The following is a 16,660-nucleotide window of genomic DNA, read 5'->3' on the forward strand; positions in this document are numbered from 1 at the left end:
GGGAAGTATTATTTTGCTGTGTTTTAGTTTATCTTGTCTCCGTTACCCCATCCTGGGTTTTTGTTTAGTCCGTCCAATAAAGTCTGTCTGTTAACCCCATCATCGCTGCCTGCATCTGGGTTCTTCCTTGCCACAACCGTGACAAGAACTTATTAAATACAGAGGGGGACCGACCAATCACAACAGCCTGAGAAGCGTAAACTTGCTGATATGGTATGGGTGGGACATCATCACACACACACTCTAAGCGGGGAACCAATCACGACAGACCTTGTCAGCTTTACCAATCCAAGCATTTCGGAAGCAGGGGACTTTTTATAGACCTTATGGAATCTAGTCGTTTTGTTTGAATAGGGACAGGGGTGAACAAAAGATTTGAAATATGTGAAATATAAAGCGTTTTTTGAAATTAGAAACATGAACATCCATTGTTAAATACCTAAAAACATAATCAAAGGCTCAAAAAGAGCAAAAGAATGACTCCTTTAAAATATCAGTCATTCAGTAGTGGATAGAAGACAATCAACCCTCCCACACCTTGATTGAAACTAATTTGCATATGCCTACCACCTTACCGCTGTGATGTGGGTGGAGGCAGGGAGGGGGGGGGGTTTCAGACCCTTATAAGAAAACAGGGCTGCATTTCCCGAAACCTTCTAAACCCTTAAGTTATACATGTAGGTTTAAGTGTGTCGTTTTTTTGTTTGTTTGTTTAATTTGTAATAAAACCACATTAATCACAAACTAACCATGCTTTTGTGGTAATACAAATGGTAACCAATCTCCTTAAAAACATGGCATCTACCTACACTTTTACCTTAACCCTAAATAACATTTTAAATAAATGTTTTTAGAATATATTAACTGTATTTTGTTTTTTTGTTTTGTAGCATTTGCTGTTCTCTCATGTTTTTAAAAGACAGCATGCCTTGGCCACTGACAACAATACAGTCTTTTGAGGCCTGAAGCCTACTTAAAGCAAAGTATTTCTTTCTTTAAAATATATGTGACTGGTGGCTACTAAAGAGGGTGTTGGTATAATTATGAGGTAAGTGGTCACCTGGTTACAAAAGAAGACCTTCAGGAAATATTTTGTTATAAATTAATCATGAATTTCCTCATACATGCATGTCTGGTGACTTGTTTAATTTATTTACTGAACTGCACGTTAGCCTTTATGCAAAACGCGTAAGTCACGATTCCATTGAAGAAGGAATTTCCCCTGTGTGGGAAGTGTGCAATGCTATGGAATTATGTATGTGATTTGTTTAGTAGCACTCATTTGTGTCTGTTCTTAAGAACTACACAACGGAACAGTCTTTGTTGTGGGACATAAAGATCATTTATCTTGTGACAAGTATGACTTATTTTACCAAAAATTGCAATTGTTGCTCGCATCTCAGCATCTTATCAGATTTAAATCCAAAGTTTCAGAGTTTGTGGTCTAACTGTACTTTTGTAAGCAGTCCAAATTTCACGAATGAGAATCACATGACTGTTCTGATAGGCTAAGGCTGCTGTGGTCATCTTTAATTTCACACAATGAAAAAAGGTGCAGGAATATTTGTGTAAACTAATTTTTGAAAAAAGTTTGTAAAAATGGTAAAATGTTTATCACTTATAAATTAAGACTTGCACATGCTCAGTTAACTCAAATAAACCAGGCTTGATGACGTCACGTGTGTACTGTGCTGCATGTAAATGCAACATCCCGTCTGGAGGTGGATTCAGCCGTCCGTTTGAGAAACGTCCCCTGTTAAACAATTTACCAGCTTCTGTGAGTATCTTGTCAAATACAACTTTTTAACTGCCACTTTCAAACTGAATGCTGTTTCGTTTTTAAAACTTTCCAGTTAGGGCTGCCAAACCCCCCAACCGTTCATCTCACGCAATTGACTAACCCCACACAGAAGTAGTCTCACAAGATTCAATTCAATAAATAAAAAAACAATAGACATGTTTAGCGGTAGTATCCACTGATGCAAACTACAAAACGCCGTTTTAAATGGAAAATACGTAATTATACGCATACTTCATGTAGGCACATATACGTCAGTACTTCTTGTTTTATTCCAGAAAGGCAACGGTCACATTTCAAAGTAAGATCAATGATTATGTCTTAAGTGAAATAAATGTTAATCTTATATTATGAGACAACCTCGATGATGTAAGCTGAAGACAAATGTGACCTCCGGAGGGCGAGGCAATTGTGTGGGCCGGTTTAAGACCTCCTTGGGCCCCGGTGTTATGAACTACCACGGGCCCCCCATAGAACGTGTCTCTGTGCTCAAAAATGCAAGATTCACAGTCAGGAATGTAAATTTGACACATAATCATTGGTGATCTGATTTTACCAATCAAATGGCTTTAATTTTGAATAACTTGCTTATAAATTTATGGAATAATTGCCGTGCTAAGGATGTCCGCATCCTCTAATCACCTCCATTCTTTTCGCAGTTTGGGTTTCTCCTGGAGACCACTTTTTTCACACAATCTACTGCACCGCTGGCTGCTCGTCACAACCCAGAGACGAAGATAGTTATTTTAAATACGTAATACATTTTATTTTGCAAAGGCCCCCTTGCATTGATGGGCCCTGGGCATAGATTAATGCGGCCCTGCTGATAGTTTGCGTAAAATAAATGAAAGTGATGAAATTGTTATCACAATACTTAGAATGCAAGTTTTTCTGGTTTTATACAACTTTCCGCCATCCCATGCCCTGTAAGCTGAGGTGGAGGGTCTATAATGTGGAAAGGAAAAGTAGATGACAATGCTTATTCAAGAATGCGTTATATTTCTAAAAACCCATTTATACGAATTGGTCACCTCGTGCAATAGTTTGTGGCCTGAGATCATGTTCAACACGATATCAACTTTAATACTGACGCATAAATGCAGTTGTGTTCTGAGAAGTAGAAGCAGTCAATGCATCTAAATAACGAGACGTTGGTGCCCTCTTGTGGTCAAATAGAGGATGCAGATACTTGACCTTCCATATTAATGTTCACGTGTGCATGAGTTTTACCATACATACATACATCCAAAGTGTGTTTCTGTATGCATGTTTGTGTTTATAACAGTGCAGATGGTCTTCTGGTTGCGTAATGCACCTAGACTTAATATTGCCAGGATATACAGGATCTGATCTGTTAATATTGTAAATTAAGAGAAAATTATTAACTAAGAGCACTAAAACAGAAGCAAAGGCTCTTTCTCTAATAAGGTCTCGGCAGCAGGTGATTTATATATGTTGGACTTTCTGACACACTTATTCAAGGTTACTGTGCACTGATCGGCCCACTTTTCAATAGAGGACGGAACAAATCCTGAGACATATAAATGTCATCATTGTGTTCATATGCCTATGGTAGACTGCGACCATTGTTCCACGTTTTTTAAATTCAGTATCTCACTGATGCTCAAATGACTTGCTTCCCATCTATGCAGTTTTAAAAATACAATACTATTGATTTTTACTGGAATCTAAACACCCCCCCCCTTTGTTTTAAAAGAGGCTCATGCATAACTGGCTTTCTCATGAATTAAAGGTTCGGCCACTGCACACTGGTTAAGTCCTGGATGCAAATTTACTTTAGTTCATTATTATTTTGCGGTACACCATCTTATGGTATCCTCAGTATAGTATTAAAGTTAAATAAACAGCTGTTTATTTTATGTAAATGACTCGTTTTGCATTAGCATAGTTTGCAGATGTGTTTAAAAAACGTGGTTAATAAGTTGCCCGAAAATATGAGCACACGAGGGAGACAATTGGTGTACTCCCCTCCATTGTAGTGACCTTCAATGGTAGAAATACAGTAGCTGCAATAAACCACATATCACCACACAATCACACACACACACACACACACACACACACAATCCCCCCCACACACACACACAGCTGAAAAGCTTTCTCTGTGAATTCAGGCTATACAGAACAAAATACCAGAAAGGATTCACCAAGTATTCTTCACATGTCGGTTTATGCATGCGTTTCCTGGAATACTGTAGGTCATTCCTAGTTAACTTGGAAGGGGGGCGAGTAAAGCCCAGAGCAACATAATTTTAAATCACATTCCTTCTCTGTGTTTTCTTCATTGATCTATTTTTCTTTTCTATTCTTCACCTCCCACACTGACTGCTGCTCACTGCAGCGCTACAATTCTCTCTGCATATGTCTCTTATTAGCTGCACTTGTGCAATTCTTCAAGTTTATACAGAAAGAGAGAGAAAAAAAGAGTATGCGATATTTGTTCTACACTATATTCTGCATGTGGGTGCCCTGAAAAGGACCTGGTTAGAATCTTGTGGCCCTCTATACTTTAACTCCATATATATGTACTAAACAGAAGTAAGAAACATTATCAATGCCAATAAACAGTACTACCTATATATAAAGTCAGTGTCAGGTCATAACTAAGGCTTCTGTATGAGGAAAAATACATATTGTTATTATTAATAAATTTGATAGAATAATTTATGTCACAAAAAAAAACCGTATAAACTGCCTAGTGACTCAAAAGAACAATGCACTCATCATTGAACTGGAGTGACAGAAGACTAAATTAAACACAAAATACGCAGACATCTAGAGAAAGATGGTATTTTATTTCCAGGTTTTTCTTTTTCATTATTTTTTTTATCTTGCATTTTTCCCACAAGGTCAATTCAACATAAAAAATTAAAAATAAACAGTGGTACCATGAAAATGTAAAAAAATAATAAAAAATAATGTTTATATAATCATATAATTATTAACAAACGACATCAATCATTTTAATAAGAACACGAAAAAGAAACAATTTATGAAGGAAAGCCGGTCATCTCATGCACCCTCTCATAAACACACTCTTTTAGAGTGTTCGAGTTCAAAAACAAAAACAGAACAAGAGTTTTAGCCCACTGGGCTTTTGTATCTAGCTACATGCAAATACATAAAAGGAGACTTCATTTTTAAACATTCTTTCTGGCATGACGTAATGTACATAGACTGAACCACAGCCTAAACTTCTCTGTCTGGTGTATTAAACACAATGAAGAATCAATTCCCTGGGGCGTTTGGGAATATTCATTTAGTGACACAGTATGTAGGCTGTGCCAGAGTTATACATTTCACCTTTTTGGAATATACACCTTTTTTGTTGCGCCTCTATTTAGTTTAATTCACATTGAATGATATGTATTCCGGTGTCCCCTCCATCTGGTAACGTTCAGTCAATCAGTGCTGCGTATTGAATGATTGGTTTTATTTGCACTTCATCCTTCCTTCATTTCTTCCTCTCCTTTGTCTTTCTCACAGAGTTTTGTCACTCTCTTTTTTCAGGTGGCTGCAATAGAAGAAAAAAGATCAAAACTTGAACTTAAGACTTAAAGTCTGCAATTTTGTGTCTGCGAAGATTCATTTTAAAGGGATAGTTCACCTTCATCATTTACTCATGTCATTGTAAACCTCCTTGACTTTCTTTCTGCTCCAGAAGAAAAAATAATATATCGTGAACTATCCCTTTAAAGTATTTAAACTTCTGATGCTAAACATAAGGCTGACTTTGTTATTAACTTGTGATTTTATGGCATGTAAGCTCACCTATAGAACTCGTCCTGTGTTAGGGAGTGATGGTGGTGGTGGTGGATCCACTGCTGTTCCAGGGCGAGTCTCTGGAACTGAATCTCAGCGCTCTGAGCTTGCTGCATCGCCTGGAGCTGGTGAGCTGCAGACATGGACCCACCCAGAGACGAGGACTGGGGCAAATCACGAAAAGGACCACCTATAGGCGACATTCAAGTATTGATTTAATGCAGCAACCGTTTAACAGAAAATAACAATGATATGCAATATTAAGCAAAGAATATTACTCTTACCAAAGAGCTGCTGTCGAAGCACCTCACTGTCAGTTAGAGAGTGAGCCAGGATAGGGGGCCCAAGAGCAGCCCCGGGGTACGGCAGACGGGCCAGGGGAGACCCTGATGCCAGAGGATCCATTAGGGGGTGTACCCCTCCCGCGGCTGCCACCCAAATACGTAACAAAACAAAAGTGGGAAATTTAATAAGGGTAGCACAGGTTGGGGCTTAGTGAGATTGTCTGAATGAAGTCTGAATATTAATGTTTTAATACGGAATATCGTGTGTGTATGGTGGATACCTGTCTCTTGCTGGTGCAGATGAAGATGAGAGTGAATATGTGAATGCTGGTGATGATGAGGAGTCACGTTCAGCATCTGTAGTCGTCCAAGAGAATCTCCTCCTCCTGTACCTCCTCCAGCGGCAGTGCCGCCTCCTGTTCCTCCTCCACCTGTCCCTGCCCTTTCTCTCTCCCGCTCTGTGGCTGGTATCACTCTCTCTCTCTCCCTCTCCACGCTCCTTGCACGCTCTGTGCTGGGAGGAGTGCGCACAGGGGTGGGATATCGTTCAGAGGGTGGGGCCTGAGTTGGGACGGGCGGAGGTTGACAAGAAGTGTGAGTACTTGGAAAGTTTGAGTGTGGGGAGGGGTGATGAATAGAGGATGCTGTAGGAGGTGGAGGAGGCGGGGGAGGAGGTTGAGGGGGAGCTGCAGGGGCTGCCGGCGTCACTGGAGCACCCGCAGGAACCTGGTGGGTGGGGAGTGAAGCTGGGAGAATAGACGAGGTGGGTGGGACTGACAGAGGCTGAGGGGCGGGGTTGGGATTCCGAGTCGCCGTGGCTAAAGCTTGAGGGGGTGGAGCGGGAGGTGGGGTCGTACCATAAAGCGTCACCTCGCTACCTGATGCTCCGCCTCCTGCTCCACCCCCCAGCAGCAGGGAGTGTGAGTGTGCGTGTGAGTGCGCGTGTGACAAAGCTAGTGCCGGATCGGCTAAGCCTCCAGCTGTGTAGACACGCTCCTCACTCTTAAACTCAAATCCGGGCTTCATTCTGTCTCGATGAGCCGCTACAGCATGAGGGAATCCCACTCCTCCAAGCCCCGTCCCAGTCAGCCCACCATGCCCCGGTCCAGGCCCTGGGTGGGTGGGGCCTCCCTCCAGGCCACCCCCGTACAAAAAGCCCAGGATGGCAGCCGCTGTGGCAGCATCGGCTGGAAGGTGGTGAGGGTGTGCAAGGGCTGGGTTTTGGAACTGGGACAGGAAAAATGAAGGGTGCTGAAAATGGGGATGCGCATGTGGGTGAGGGTGGTGGTGCAGGTGGGGGTGATGTGCCTGCACTCTGCTGGCAGCGCCTAGTGGAGACATGGCATGGGGACGAGCATATTCACTCAGGGTTCTCAAGGCTGGGGTATCGGGGCCCAAATAAGGACCCCCAAGCCCGATTCCAAGAGCACCTTGAGGGCCTCCAACGACTCCAGATCCCCCTGCCATGGAGGGGAGGAGGAGGGAATGAGGTATGGCGTGAGAGAGAGATGGATGCAGAGGATGTGAGTGGTGAAGGGAGTGGGGGTGATGGTGAGGGTGGGAGGGATGATGGGAGGGATGATGGGAGGGGTGGTGCTGTGGATGGGCTGTGGGGTGAGAGGGGTTTAAAGAGCAAGATGATGATGAAGGGTCTAGAAGGATGGAGGACGAAGAAGGAAAGAAGAGTGAAGAGCCCTGGCGTGCGCCTGCAGCTCCCAACCCTGTACTGGTACCACTCTCCTTTTGCTGAAAACAGAAAGAAAATTAAGTTTTAAATTTAAAATAATTACCATGATTGTGTTCTCCAGGGTTACAACTTAAAGGGGTATTTCACACAAAATTTAATTTATTTGATCACTTACTCACCCTCTTGTCATCCCATAACTGTTGGACTTTCTTATGTGAAGCACCAAAAATAAGATATTTTAAATAACTAAACTACATGTGACCTCATTGACTTCCACTGAATGAACAAAATCACAAAGACATTTCTAAAAATATCTTCTTTTGTGTTCCACAGAGTCATACTGGTTTTGAGACTCAAATGACACTCAACTAAGAAACAGCATAGAATGCCTCTGATAACCACCCACAACCCTCTAGTAGTGTGATGGCGGGTTTAACACAAACAAGCAAAACCATTTTTTTAAAGAAAATTTAAAACTATTGTTCCTTTTCTTACCTGCAGGTGTCTGTCCAGATCTCTTTCTCTCTCCTTTTCTCTCTCACGTTCCCTCTCTTTCTCTCGCAGATCTCTTGCACGCTGTTCTACCTCTCTACGGGCACGTTCTATAGTCTCATTTCTCTTCTTCCAAAGTTTAGAACCATCGAGTGGAACAAATAACACGTCACTGCGAGCGCATGAGTTCCCACTCCCCCGGTCAAGAACCCTGTGGAACCTAAATGCAAAGAATTATTCATTAAAATCAGCATTATGATGGATCTAGATCATTTACACACTCTTTCTTCTTTTCTTTCTACCCTGTTTACTTTTGTCCCCAGAAGACCAGGGCCTTCCTCTCCCATACTGGGAGCTCAAAACATCAGCATTCCTCATTTCATTAAAAAATCCTGCAGACAATACCAAACCGAAATTAATATTTATATCAGGTAGGAAATCAGTTGATCTCAAGATCCCTTGTGTTTCCTTGACAATTGATTATTGGTTGGCCTGATTGTCAGTAATTTGACACTGTGCTGCAGTGATTAGATTTCAGATGCTCTGGATGAGCCATGTTGTATGGAATAGAAATGGCAGTGATCATTTCTCAGGTTACACATTTAAGCACCACACAGTATTTCAAGACCATCTACACGCAGAAAGAAAAACCTACATTATTTTAACACAACTATTATATGGTAAATTTCAATTTACTGAGTACGTTTTAATAACGTATGTCTTAAACCAGGGGTGTGCAATGTCGGTCCTGCAGGGCCACAGTCCTGCAGAGTTTAGCTCCAACTTGGCTCAACACACCTGTTTGCAAGTTTCTAGTCTGCTTAGTGAGACCTTGATTAGCTGTTCAAATGTGTTTGATTAGGGTTGAAGCTAAACTTTGCAGGACACAGGCCCTCCAGGACTGACTTTGGACAACCCTGTCTTAAACCAACTACCAAAGTTACAATAAGTGGAACAAATAACATTTAAATCCAGCATTTTTACTGTGAAGAGTTTGATACCACAGTCATGGTTTGTGTTGATCAGTTCTGCACCAGTCTATACTTTTTAGATCATCTGAGCACCTGCTTTGGTTTGCTTTATAAGACAAAAGACATGACATACATACACTTATTCATCATCATCTGTAACAAAACAAAAAGTTAAAAACATGTTTCCTGCTTTCCTGTAGTTCAATGGTAAGAGCATTGCGTTAACAACGCAAGGCCGTGGGTTTGATCCCAGGGGATTGCAGATACCTAAGTATAAATGTATAGGATAATGCAATGTCAGTCGCTTTGGATAAAAGCGTCTGCCAAATGCATAAATGTGAAATGTTTCCATTGCACCTTCATGTTAAGCACAAACTTCACTACAACACATTAGGAGAGTGTAGCATTTCAATAAAATAAAGAATACAGAGGCAAATTCATGAACGCCACACATTTTGCTAATACAATTTTTACTAATTTATTAACTAAACTATAACTGGCAATATTGTATAAACATTTAAGGTATATTAGCACCAGAATATTAAAAAGACCTTTGGCCCTACAGAGTTTCAAAACAACAATGAAATATCCATAGGATTCCGTCAGTATTGTAATGTTTCTCATTTTCCATAGAAAAATAAGTATCGTAATAAGAAAGAGCTCTTTTGTTAATTATATTGTGTGCCATTTTTAATTTAAGAGGAACTTACCTAGCTGATTGACTAGCATGGATTGGAATGTCAACTGGTTTTGGTTCTGGGGATGGGCTTCGGATAACTGGAGGTGGGCTCTCTATCTCCTCTCTCTCCTCTACTGGTTCCTCCTTGATGACAGGTGTTGGCACAACACCAGAGGTCGTATCGGAGTGGCAATTACCTCCAACAGATGTGCCAGGGGTTGGACCAGTGTTGTTATGGCCTTGGTTACTGAGATGTGGTGGTACTTTAGAGTTTTGAGGGGAGTGCAATTGAGTGTTAGTGCTATTGCTATTGTTGGGAGCGTTGCTATTTGCCATAGCATTTCCATGGTTACTGTTGCCATGGTAAGAGCTACTGAAAGGGGTATGACTGCTTAAAGTGCTGTGGTAAGAAGTGGGTCTCGATGGACAGGAGCTGGGCACACCTGATGCAGGCAGTTGTACAGCTGGAGCAGAGGTGGATGGAAAAGGAGCAAAGCCTCCCATCTGATTAGTTGAGGGGCTGGGAAGAGGAGACAGTGGTGTTGGTGGAGTTTGATTGGATGAAGGATATGGTCCCTGTCGAACATGACTGCCTGGAAGGGATGTGATGGGTGGTGGTTGACCATGTGAACTAGTAGGGGGGGGAGGTGGTGGAGGAGGAGGGTAAGAAGTAGATGTTGGATGTCCGTGTCCAGAGCCCCCTGATGAAGGAGAAAGAGATGGTGGGTGACTGCGATTTGAATGATGAGCGGATGCAGTGCTTTCCTTTTCTCTGTCTCTGTGCTGCATAGGTAAGGCAGTCTGGCCAGGGTAGTGGCTGTGATGAGGAGGTCCACCAGGATATTCCCGTGCAAGGTTTGGGGCCAATCCAGGTGGGCTTGGGTAATCCCTGGGCACACCAGAATGTGGGACAGAGGTTGCTCCAGAGGTTGGGTAGTCCTTTGTCCCTGAAGGGGGGTACTCTCTCAAATAGTGTGGAGGAGGAGGGAGGTCTGCAGGGTTGGAAGCTGCTTGGGGAGTCTGTCCTTGCAGTGTCTGCTGTACATTTGGATCCATAGGAGGTGGATAATCTCTACTGGGAGGATTTGAATTTGCAGAAGAAAATGTTGGATGACTGGAGGTGTTTTGTGGTGAACTGGATGGGTCACGGTTCACTGCTGTTGAAAGTACACCAGAAGATGGGGCACCTACAGGTGTCTGGTTAGCAGTACCAGGGTAATTGTTACTTCCTGCCTCTCTAACCTGACCTGTTAACTCTCCCCACCTGCCATCCTTGTCTCTTGAAAGAGACCCTCCACCTCCTGTGCTTTCAGGTCCAAACTCTCTCACCTGAGCTTGAAGCTGCTGGTTCTGCAAAGGAAACTCCCTCCCCCGTTCACGCTCTCTAAATCCAGGTCCATATTCCCTACCACTTGGTGGACCTGCAGACCCATCTCGATTTGAGCTAAATTCTCTGCCCTGACCAGCTAAAGGGTTCCCGAAATCCCGGCCAGCATTAGAGTTGGGTCCTCCGCCACTAGAAGTGCTACCACCGCTGCTGTTTGCGGTGCTACTGCTATTATTAGCAGGGAAGTCTCTGTTACCAAATTCCCTTCCGCCCCTTTCCCTGTCAGCTGCAGTGCCATACCTAGGCAGGTATTCTTTATGTGGGTGGGGATGAGGGTGAGGCAGGTAAGGTGGGTGGGAGGAGTGGCGCGTGGATGAAGGAGAATTGTACACAGAGGGAAGCTGTTGCTGCACCGGGGGTTGCTGGTTTGGATGTGTGTGGTGGTTACCTGGGTAACGTATGTATCCCCAGTTGCCAGGACAGTTGCCGGGAGGTCCCCCTGACCAGCTGGTGGGGGTGTAGTGGTGAGTGCTGGGAGGTGGAGGTTGCTGGGGAATAGTACTAGCTTGTGGAAGCAAGGAGGGTGGAGCAGACTTATCGCCTTTCTCTGGTTTGTCTGTTTTACTTTCCCCACCTGGAGGGTTCTGCCCCACCTCTAGAGGTTTCAGAGCAGGTGGAGGTGGGAGAGTTGAAGCATGGCTCACATTTGAATTCCCATGGGAATACTCAACCCCTCCCACACCAGGTTTCACACACTGAGTGGCTGCTTTGGAAGTGATACGGCTGCAGGTTTGCATCGTCTCAGTACCACCAGACCCTGTGTATTCTAATTTACTTGCAGGTTTGGAATCTAGGGGGAAGTATGACTTCCTGCTGCTACTTGTATCACTGGTAGAGTCCACTACTCCACGATGGGATGGATAGAGAGATGATGGGGACTTTAGGGGAGACAAATCTCCCTCCATTGCGGCTTCATTGTCTCTCTGGTCCCCAGCACTGCCCTCCTCAACCCTCCCCGATCCTCTCCGATCCTCCGGCATACATTTTGATGTGCCTCCATCTTTGTTTTTATCATTCTGCTTTGGGGAATCTGGAGAGTCTGATTCAGAATCCAAACTGGCCAATGGGGAAGCAGAGAGACTCGGAGAAGAGGATCGATTGTCCTGGTCAATATCCCGACCACTGCTTATGCTGCTGCTACTATTGGCTAAGCTGCCTCCAACCGAGCTCCTGCTGCCTTGTGATTGGCCATCTTCATTGTCACTCTCTCTTGACTGACTGTTACTTGACGTTGGGGGTGGAGCTGAAGTTGGAGTGTTAGTTGAAAGGGGTGGAGCTGGGGGATTGGAAGAGGGGTCCTGATGGGAAAACCAAATATGCAGATAAAGATAATCTAGATATTTTTTATTTATGATATTATATTCACAATTTCTAATATTGATCTGTACCTGGACTTTCTGTCTTTTTGGTGGGGGTACTAGCTCCTCTCCTTCACTTTCTGATGAATCGTGGCCTTGAGATCGACGACTGAAACGGCCAGCAGCCAATTCCTCTCCAGCAGTTCTTTGCTTAATTGTACAATTGTAATCATACGGTGAGGCAGTTTATATTTGGAATCACAAATCAATACAAAAACATTCAAAAATATCCCTATAGATAAAGAGAATATAATGTATAACAATATAGAAGGTGAGCTAAAGCGCTGATGAGATACAACTTAGTTGTAGACTTAGTCACAAAGAAAATAAAGTATGAATAAAGTGAGGAGGAAAAAACATGCAAATCTTACTGTTTGCCTTTCGTTGCGCTCTGCTCGAGAGGGACTGGGGTGCGGACGTCTACCCCTCCTTTCCTCGTTCCCCCCCCTCCTGCGTCCACTGCGTGCGGGCATCTGTGACCATGCCCAGCATGACCAAAGAAGGGAAAAAGTGAAGAATGAAGCAAGACAAATCAACACTATGAGGTTAAAACAAAAAATAAAACGAGAAGAAGATTTGATTATTTAAAGTTTGATATCCAGCTATTTGTTTGCCACTATCAGTGCCTTCTAAATGAATGTCAAAACAAGCCACTGTCTGAACACGGGCCACATTTGACACTAGTAATAATATGCAGTGTTGCTCTCACCGATTCTTTGTGGGTTCGGGTCTTCATAACTAGCTCTCTATGTGGTCCATTCCTTCCAGTCAGCCATTACATAAAGCTGGAACGTGACCACAATTGGGATGGTTGGCCTACAGGCTGTCTACCAGCACTGAAACTTTGAATCCTGAGGGGAATAGAGTAAACACCACTAAAGTCTAAATAAAATAACAGCGTAGGAAATAGTAGTATAATAAATAGGCCTATATGGGTAGTTGACAAATAAACCTCACATGTGTATTATCGTGTGACAGCTAAATCTTAGGGAAAATAAATCTCTCTTACGCTATTTTATGTTATAAAAATAAAGATTCTTAATATAAATATTATTAAGTGTTTGTTTTCCTGTTAAACCATGACACATGGTGCGGTTTATCTGTCAACTATCCAAATGTATTTCTATTTGTTTTCAGAGCCTTGCAAATCTGGTAAGCTTACTAAAAGGCGTCAATTGTTAATTAAAAAAATCTAAATTCACCATCAAATGTTTTAAAAATAGTTCTTCTATTATTTTTATTCTAAAAATCTAGTGTTTTATCATAGACTGTATATAATGCTCTGTAATAAAATGATCAGTGATCCAATAATAATTTATATATACGGATTACAATATAGTATATAATATTTTCAGTGGACAAAAGTATTATTGTACAGTATCAGAAATATATTTGTATGGACTGCATGGTCCTTCAGAGGGTTTGTGGTACTCTGAAGCTGAGCTTCAGTCATCAATGTTGAATGGAGCTCTGCAAAAATCATCCACTGCAGCCAACACAGTGAGAGAGGCACTGCCTACACCACAAGATCAACATGCACATAAATCTCTGCATATACAAAAATACACGCTTCACATTATGAGCATACTCAGACACAAACTATAAAGACCATTTTTGTTTATAAGTGCAGGACATTTGTTCAAATAAGTGTTTTTTTGGTTTGCAATCTTTATCATGTTGTCACCCTTCTCTTGTTTCCAGCCTAGCTGAAAACAATGCATATTTCATTTTGAGGACAGACCCATTGTTCTTCAATGAAGCAAACTATAAAGCTGACGAAAAGCACAATCAACAATGTGCAGTCACAATGTAGCAGACCACTAGTGTACAGATTAACCTTGCTAATAAGCCTTGACCCACAACCTTATTGACACCATTTTTACACAAACTTCACATCTTAAACATGAGAGGCTGGACTTTTTTTCATAACACACAAAACCCGCCGACAAACTCCAATCCGCAGAACAGGAAAAAAAGCATAAAATTTGATATCGATAGGAGAGATAAAAGATTTCAAGAAACACAACCCCTGCTATGCCATCAATAGTGTGGTTAAAAGGTTAAAAGTCATTCCTGGATTCCAAAACCAGCCCCTACAATCTCTCCTTTTCTCTGACACAGACACACTCCCGCACACACTTCATTTATTGTGAATGAGGCTATATATAGCACACTAACAGACTGGGTAAAATGAGTGAGTGTATTTAGCGCGCCTTTCAAAGCTACAAAATGTACATTTACACCCCAACAACAGAACACGAGAGAAACCACGGCGCTACAAAATATGACAAGCAAACAGATTTACAGACTGCGGACAGCCAGCACACATCACACAGAGACTCGATCCTGACCACAACGAATAAAACAAGAATTAATGCTGGTCCCACACAAACGCAAGCATGGCCTTGTTCATTTCTCATAAATGTAAAATCAGCATATTTGCGATCCAATTACAGCGTGCACAAGGTAATATATCTAAACGACCAACAATAAAGGCTGCCAACAGTCTGTCTACAGGTGAACCTTCATTCATCAGGAGTCCATTACCAAAATCTTGGCCCAGCTCCATGCATACCAAAAAACCATCCACTCTCCGACTGCAAACACTTGCATATAAGCATTCTGCAATACTTTGACTCGCAGGCATATGCAAAATCATTCCCTCTGCTCTGCCCTCGAATGGACAAGAATGAACGCTCATAGCATGCAAATGAATAATGGCAAAAGGTGGGGTGAGTTTAGACAAGCGAACGTGCATCACGCCGTTAACTCCGTGCCTCTCCTCCATCAGTCCCGGCGGCCACGCACCGCAACGTTTCTTTCTTCCATTCTTCTGCTGCTTGTTATTGATACGCATACAGAGGCTGTGCTGTACTGTACTGTAATGCACGCGACCTCTGGATCACAATTCTGAGACAATGCACTGTACATTCAAACCTGACAAGACGAGCCCACAGGGTCGCATGCACTCCGGCGTCTACCCCCCTTTCAGTGTTTTCTTCGCGTATGAGGAAGATTTGGGATCAGAATGGCGAATGGCATTCTTGTCGGGCTCGCCGGATCGCGTTGCTCCGTGGAATGCGTGCACTCCAGACATCGCGCGGTTACGCACCCCGATTTGCAATCGGGTTTAAACCGAACCGACGCACATTTAAGCACAAAGACGGGAACGCGAAGACAACGTTCTGAGCGCGGCCAAGCAGAATACGCGCAAACGCGCATCCATTTTCTCCCCTTCTTACCTATAACATCCAGCGATGCGTATCTCCCTTTCTTTCTCTCTCTCCTTCTGCCGTTTGTACTGTACATTGACCTACGCGCGTTCAAACATAGAGGGTAACGTTACGCGACGCGCCGATTTACATTGTTGCGGCTCCGCAAATATCGCAGCGTTTTCTCGCTTCCCAGCCGCTCCCCCTGAAATCGGCGCAGAAAACGGGGTGCAGCTCAAGACTGTACAAATTGATGCGTACGTTTGATTCTTCCCCACCCCCTTGTCTTTCTGCCCCTCTCCCGTTCCTCTGTCAAGACGACTTGCACTCTTTTTTTTGCAGTCAGTAAGGGCACAAATCTCCAAACGGAGGGGCGAGTGAGAGACGCACGACCACTCGTGCAAGTCGAGGGTGCGAAGGGGCGTGATTTCGCTTATTCTTTAAGGGGGGAGAGAAAGGTGAGGAACGGAAAGCAAATGGAAGACGCAAAGAAAAAGAACAAAAATGTGCAGATTTACTTCATTACGAGAACGACCACTTATTTCTTTGTCGATTACACGCACTTGATTAAGGAAATTAACCTAGAACTCCTTGATTAGTTAATGGGTTGTAATTAGGCTTAATTGTGCTACCTTAATGAGGTGTAATGTCACAATTATTATTTTTAAATGGGCAATATTACCCACGCGTTTCAAGAGGCCCATTCAGTCCTATAGTAAATACTCCCTTTGCCATGACCGGAGCCTCCATGATTTTGGGCTGCACTGGAGTGACCAGTCAAGCGGTCTCTCACACACATACGCACACGCTCTCTCGATCTATCTCATTCAGTCTCTCTCACTCTCTCCTGCATTTTTTCTTTGCTTTCGAATGGACCTCTGTCCCGACTCCCATTGTGTTGTAACCATAGTAACCACCCCACAGCAGCGCGCTTGCGTTATCACGTCTTCCCTCGAAATGTTAGCGCGCCATCTACCGACTGAACCGTGAAAATGATGTCGGAGCGTCT

At 43.1% G+C, this 16,660-nt stretch overlaps 1 protein-coding gene across 2 annotated transcripts; it reads right to left on the bottom strand.

Moving 5' to 3' along the window:
• Positions 1–4,621: 4,621 nt before the first annotated feature.
• On the bottom strand, positions 4,622–16,447 carry atn1 (atrophin 1). 2 transcript variants are annotated; one of them, XM_056763203.1, is made up of 10 exons: positions 15,682–16,447; positions 13,149–13,290; positions 12,811–12,912; positions 12,470–12,589; positions 9,726–12,379; positions 8,048–8,264; positions 6,147–7,611; positions 5,866–6,009; positions 5,591–5,771; positions 4,622–5,333 (listed from the first exon to the last, which is right to left on the bottom strand). In XM_056763203.1, exons 2-10 carry the CDS (start codon positions 13,173–13,175, stop codon positions 5,300–5,302), a joined length of 4,944 nt encoding a protein of 1,647 aa, XP_056619181.1. In that variant the 5' UTR covers positions 13,176–13,290; positions 15,682–16,447; the 3' UTR covers positions 4,622–5,299. The 2 variants fall into 2 exon arrangements, with proteins under 2 accessions (XP_056619181.1, XP_056619182.1); XM_056763204.1 differs by lacking the exon at positions 13,149–13,290.
• Between the last annotated feature and the right edge of the window lie 213 nt (positions 16,448–16,660).

This window comes from Triplophysa dalaica, chromosome 12 (assembly GCF_015846415.1).
Source record: "Triplophysa dalaica isolate WHDGS20190420 chromosome 12, ASM1584641v1, whole genome shotgun sequence".
NCBI classification, from domain to species: Eukaryota; Metazoa; Chordata; class Actinopteri; order Cypriniformes; family Nemacheilidae; genus Triplophysa; species Triplophysa dalaica.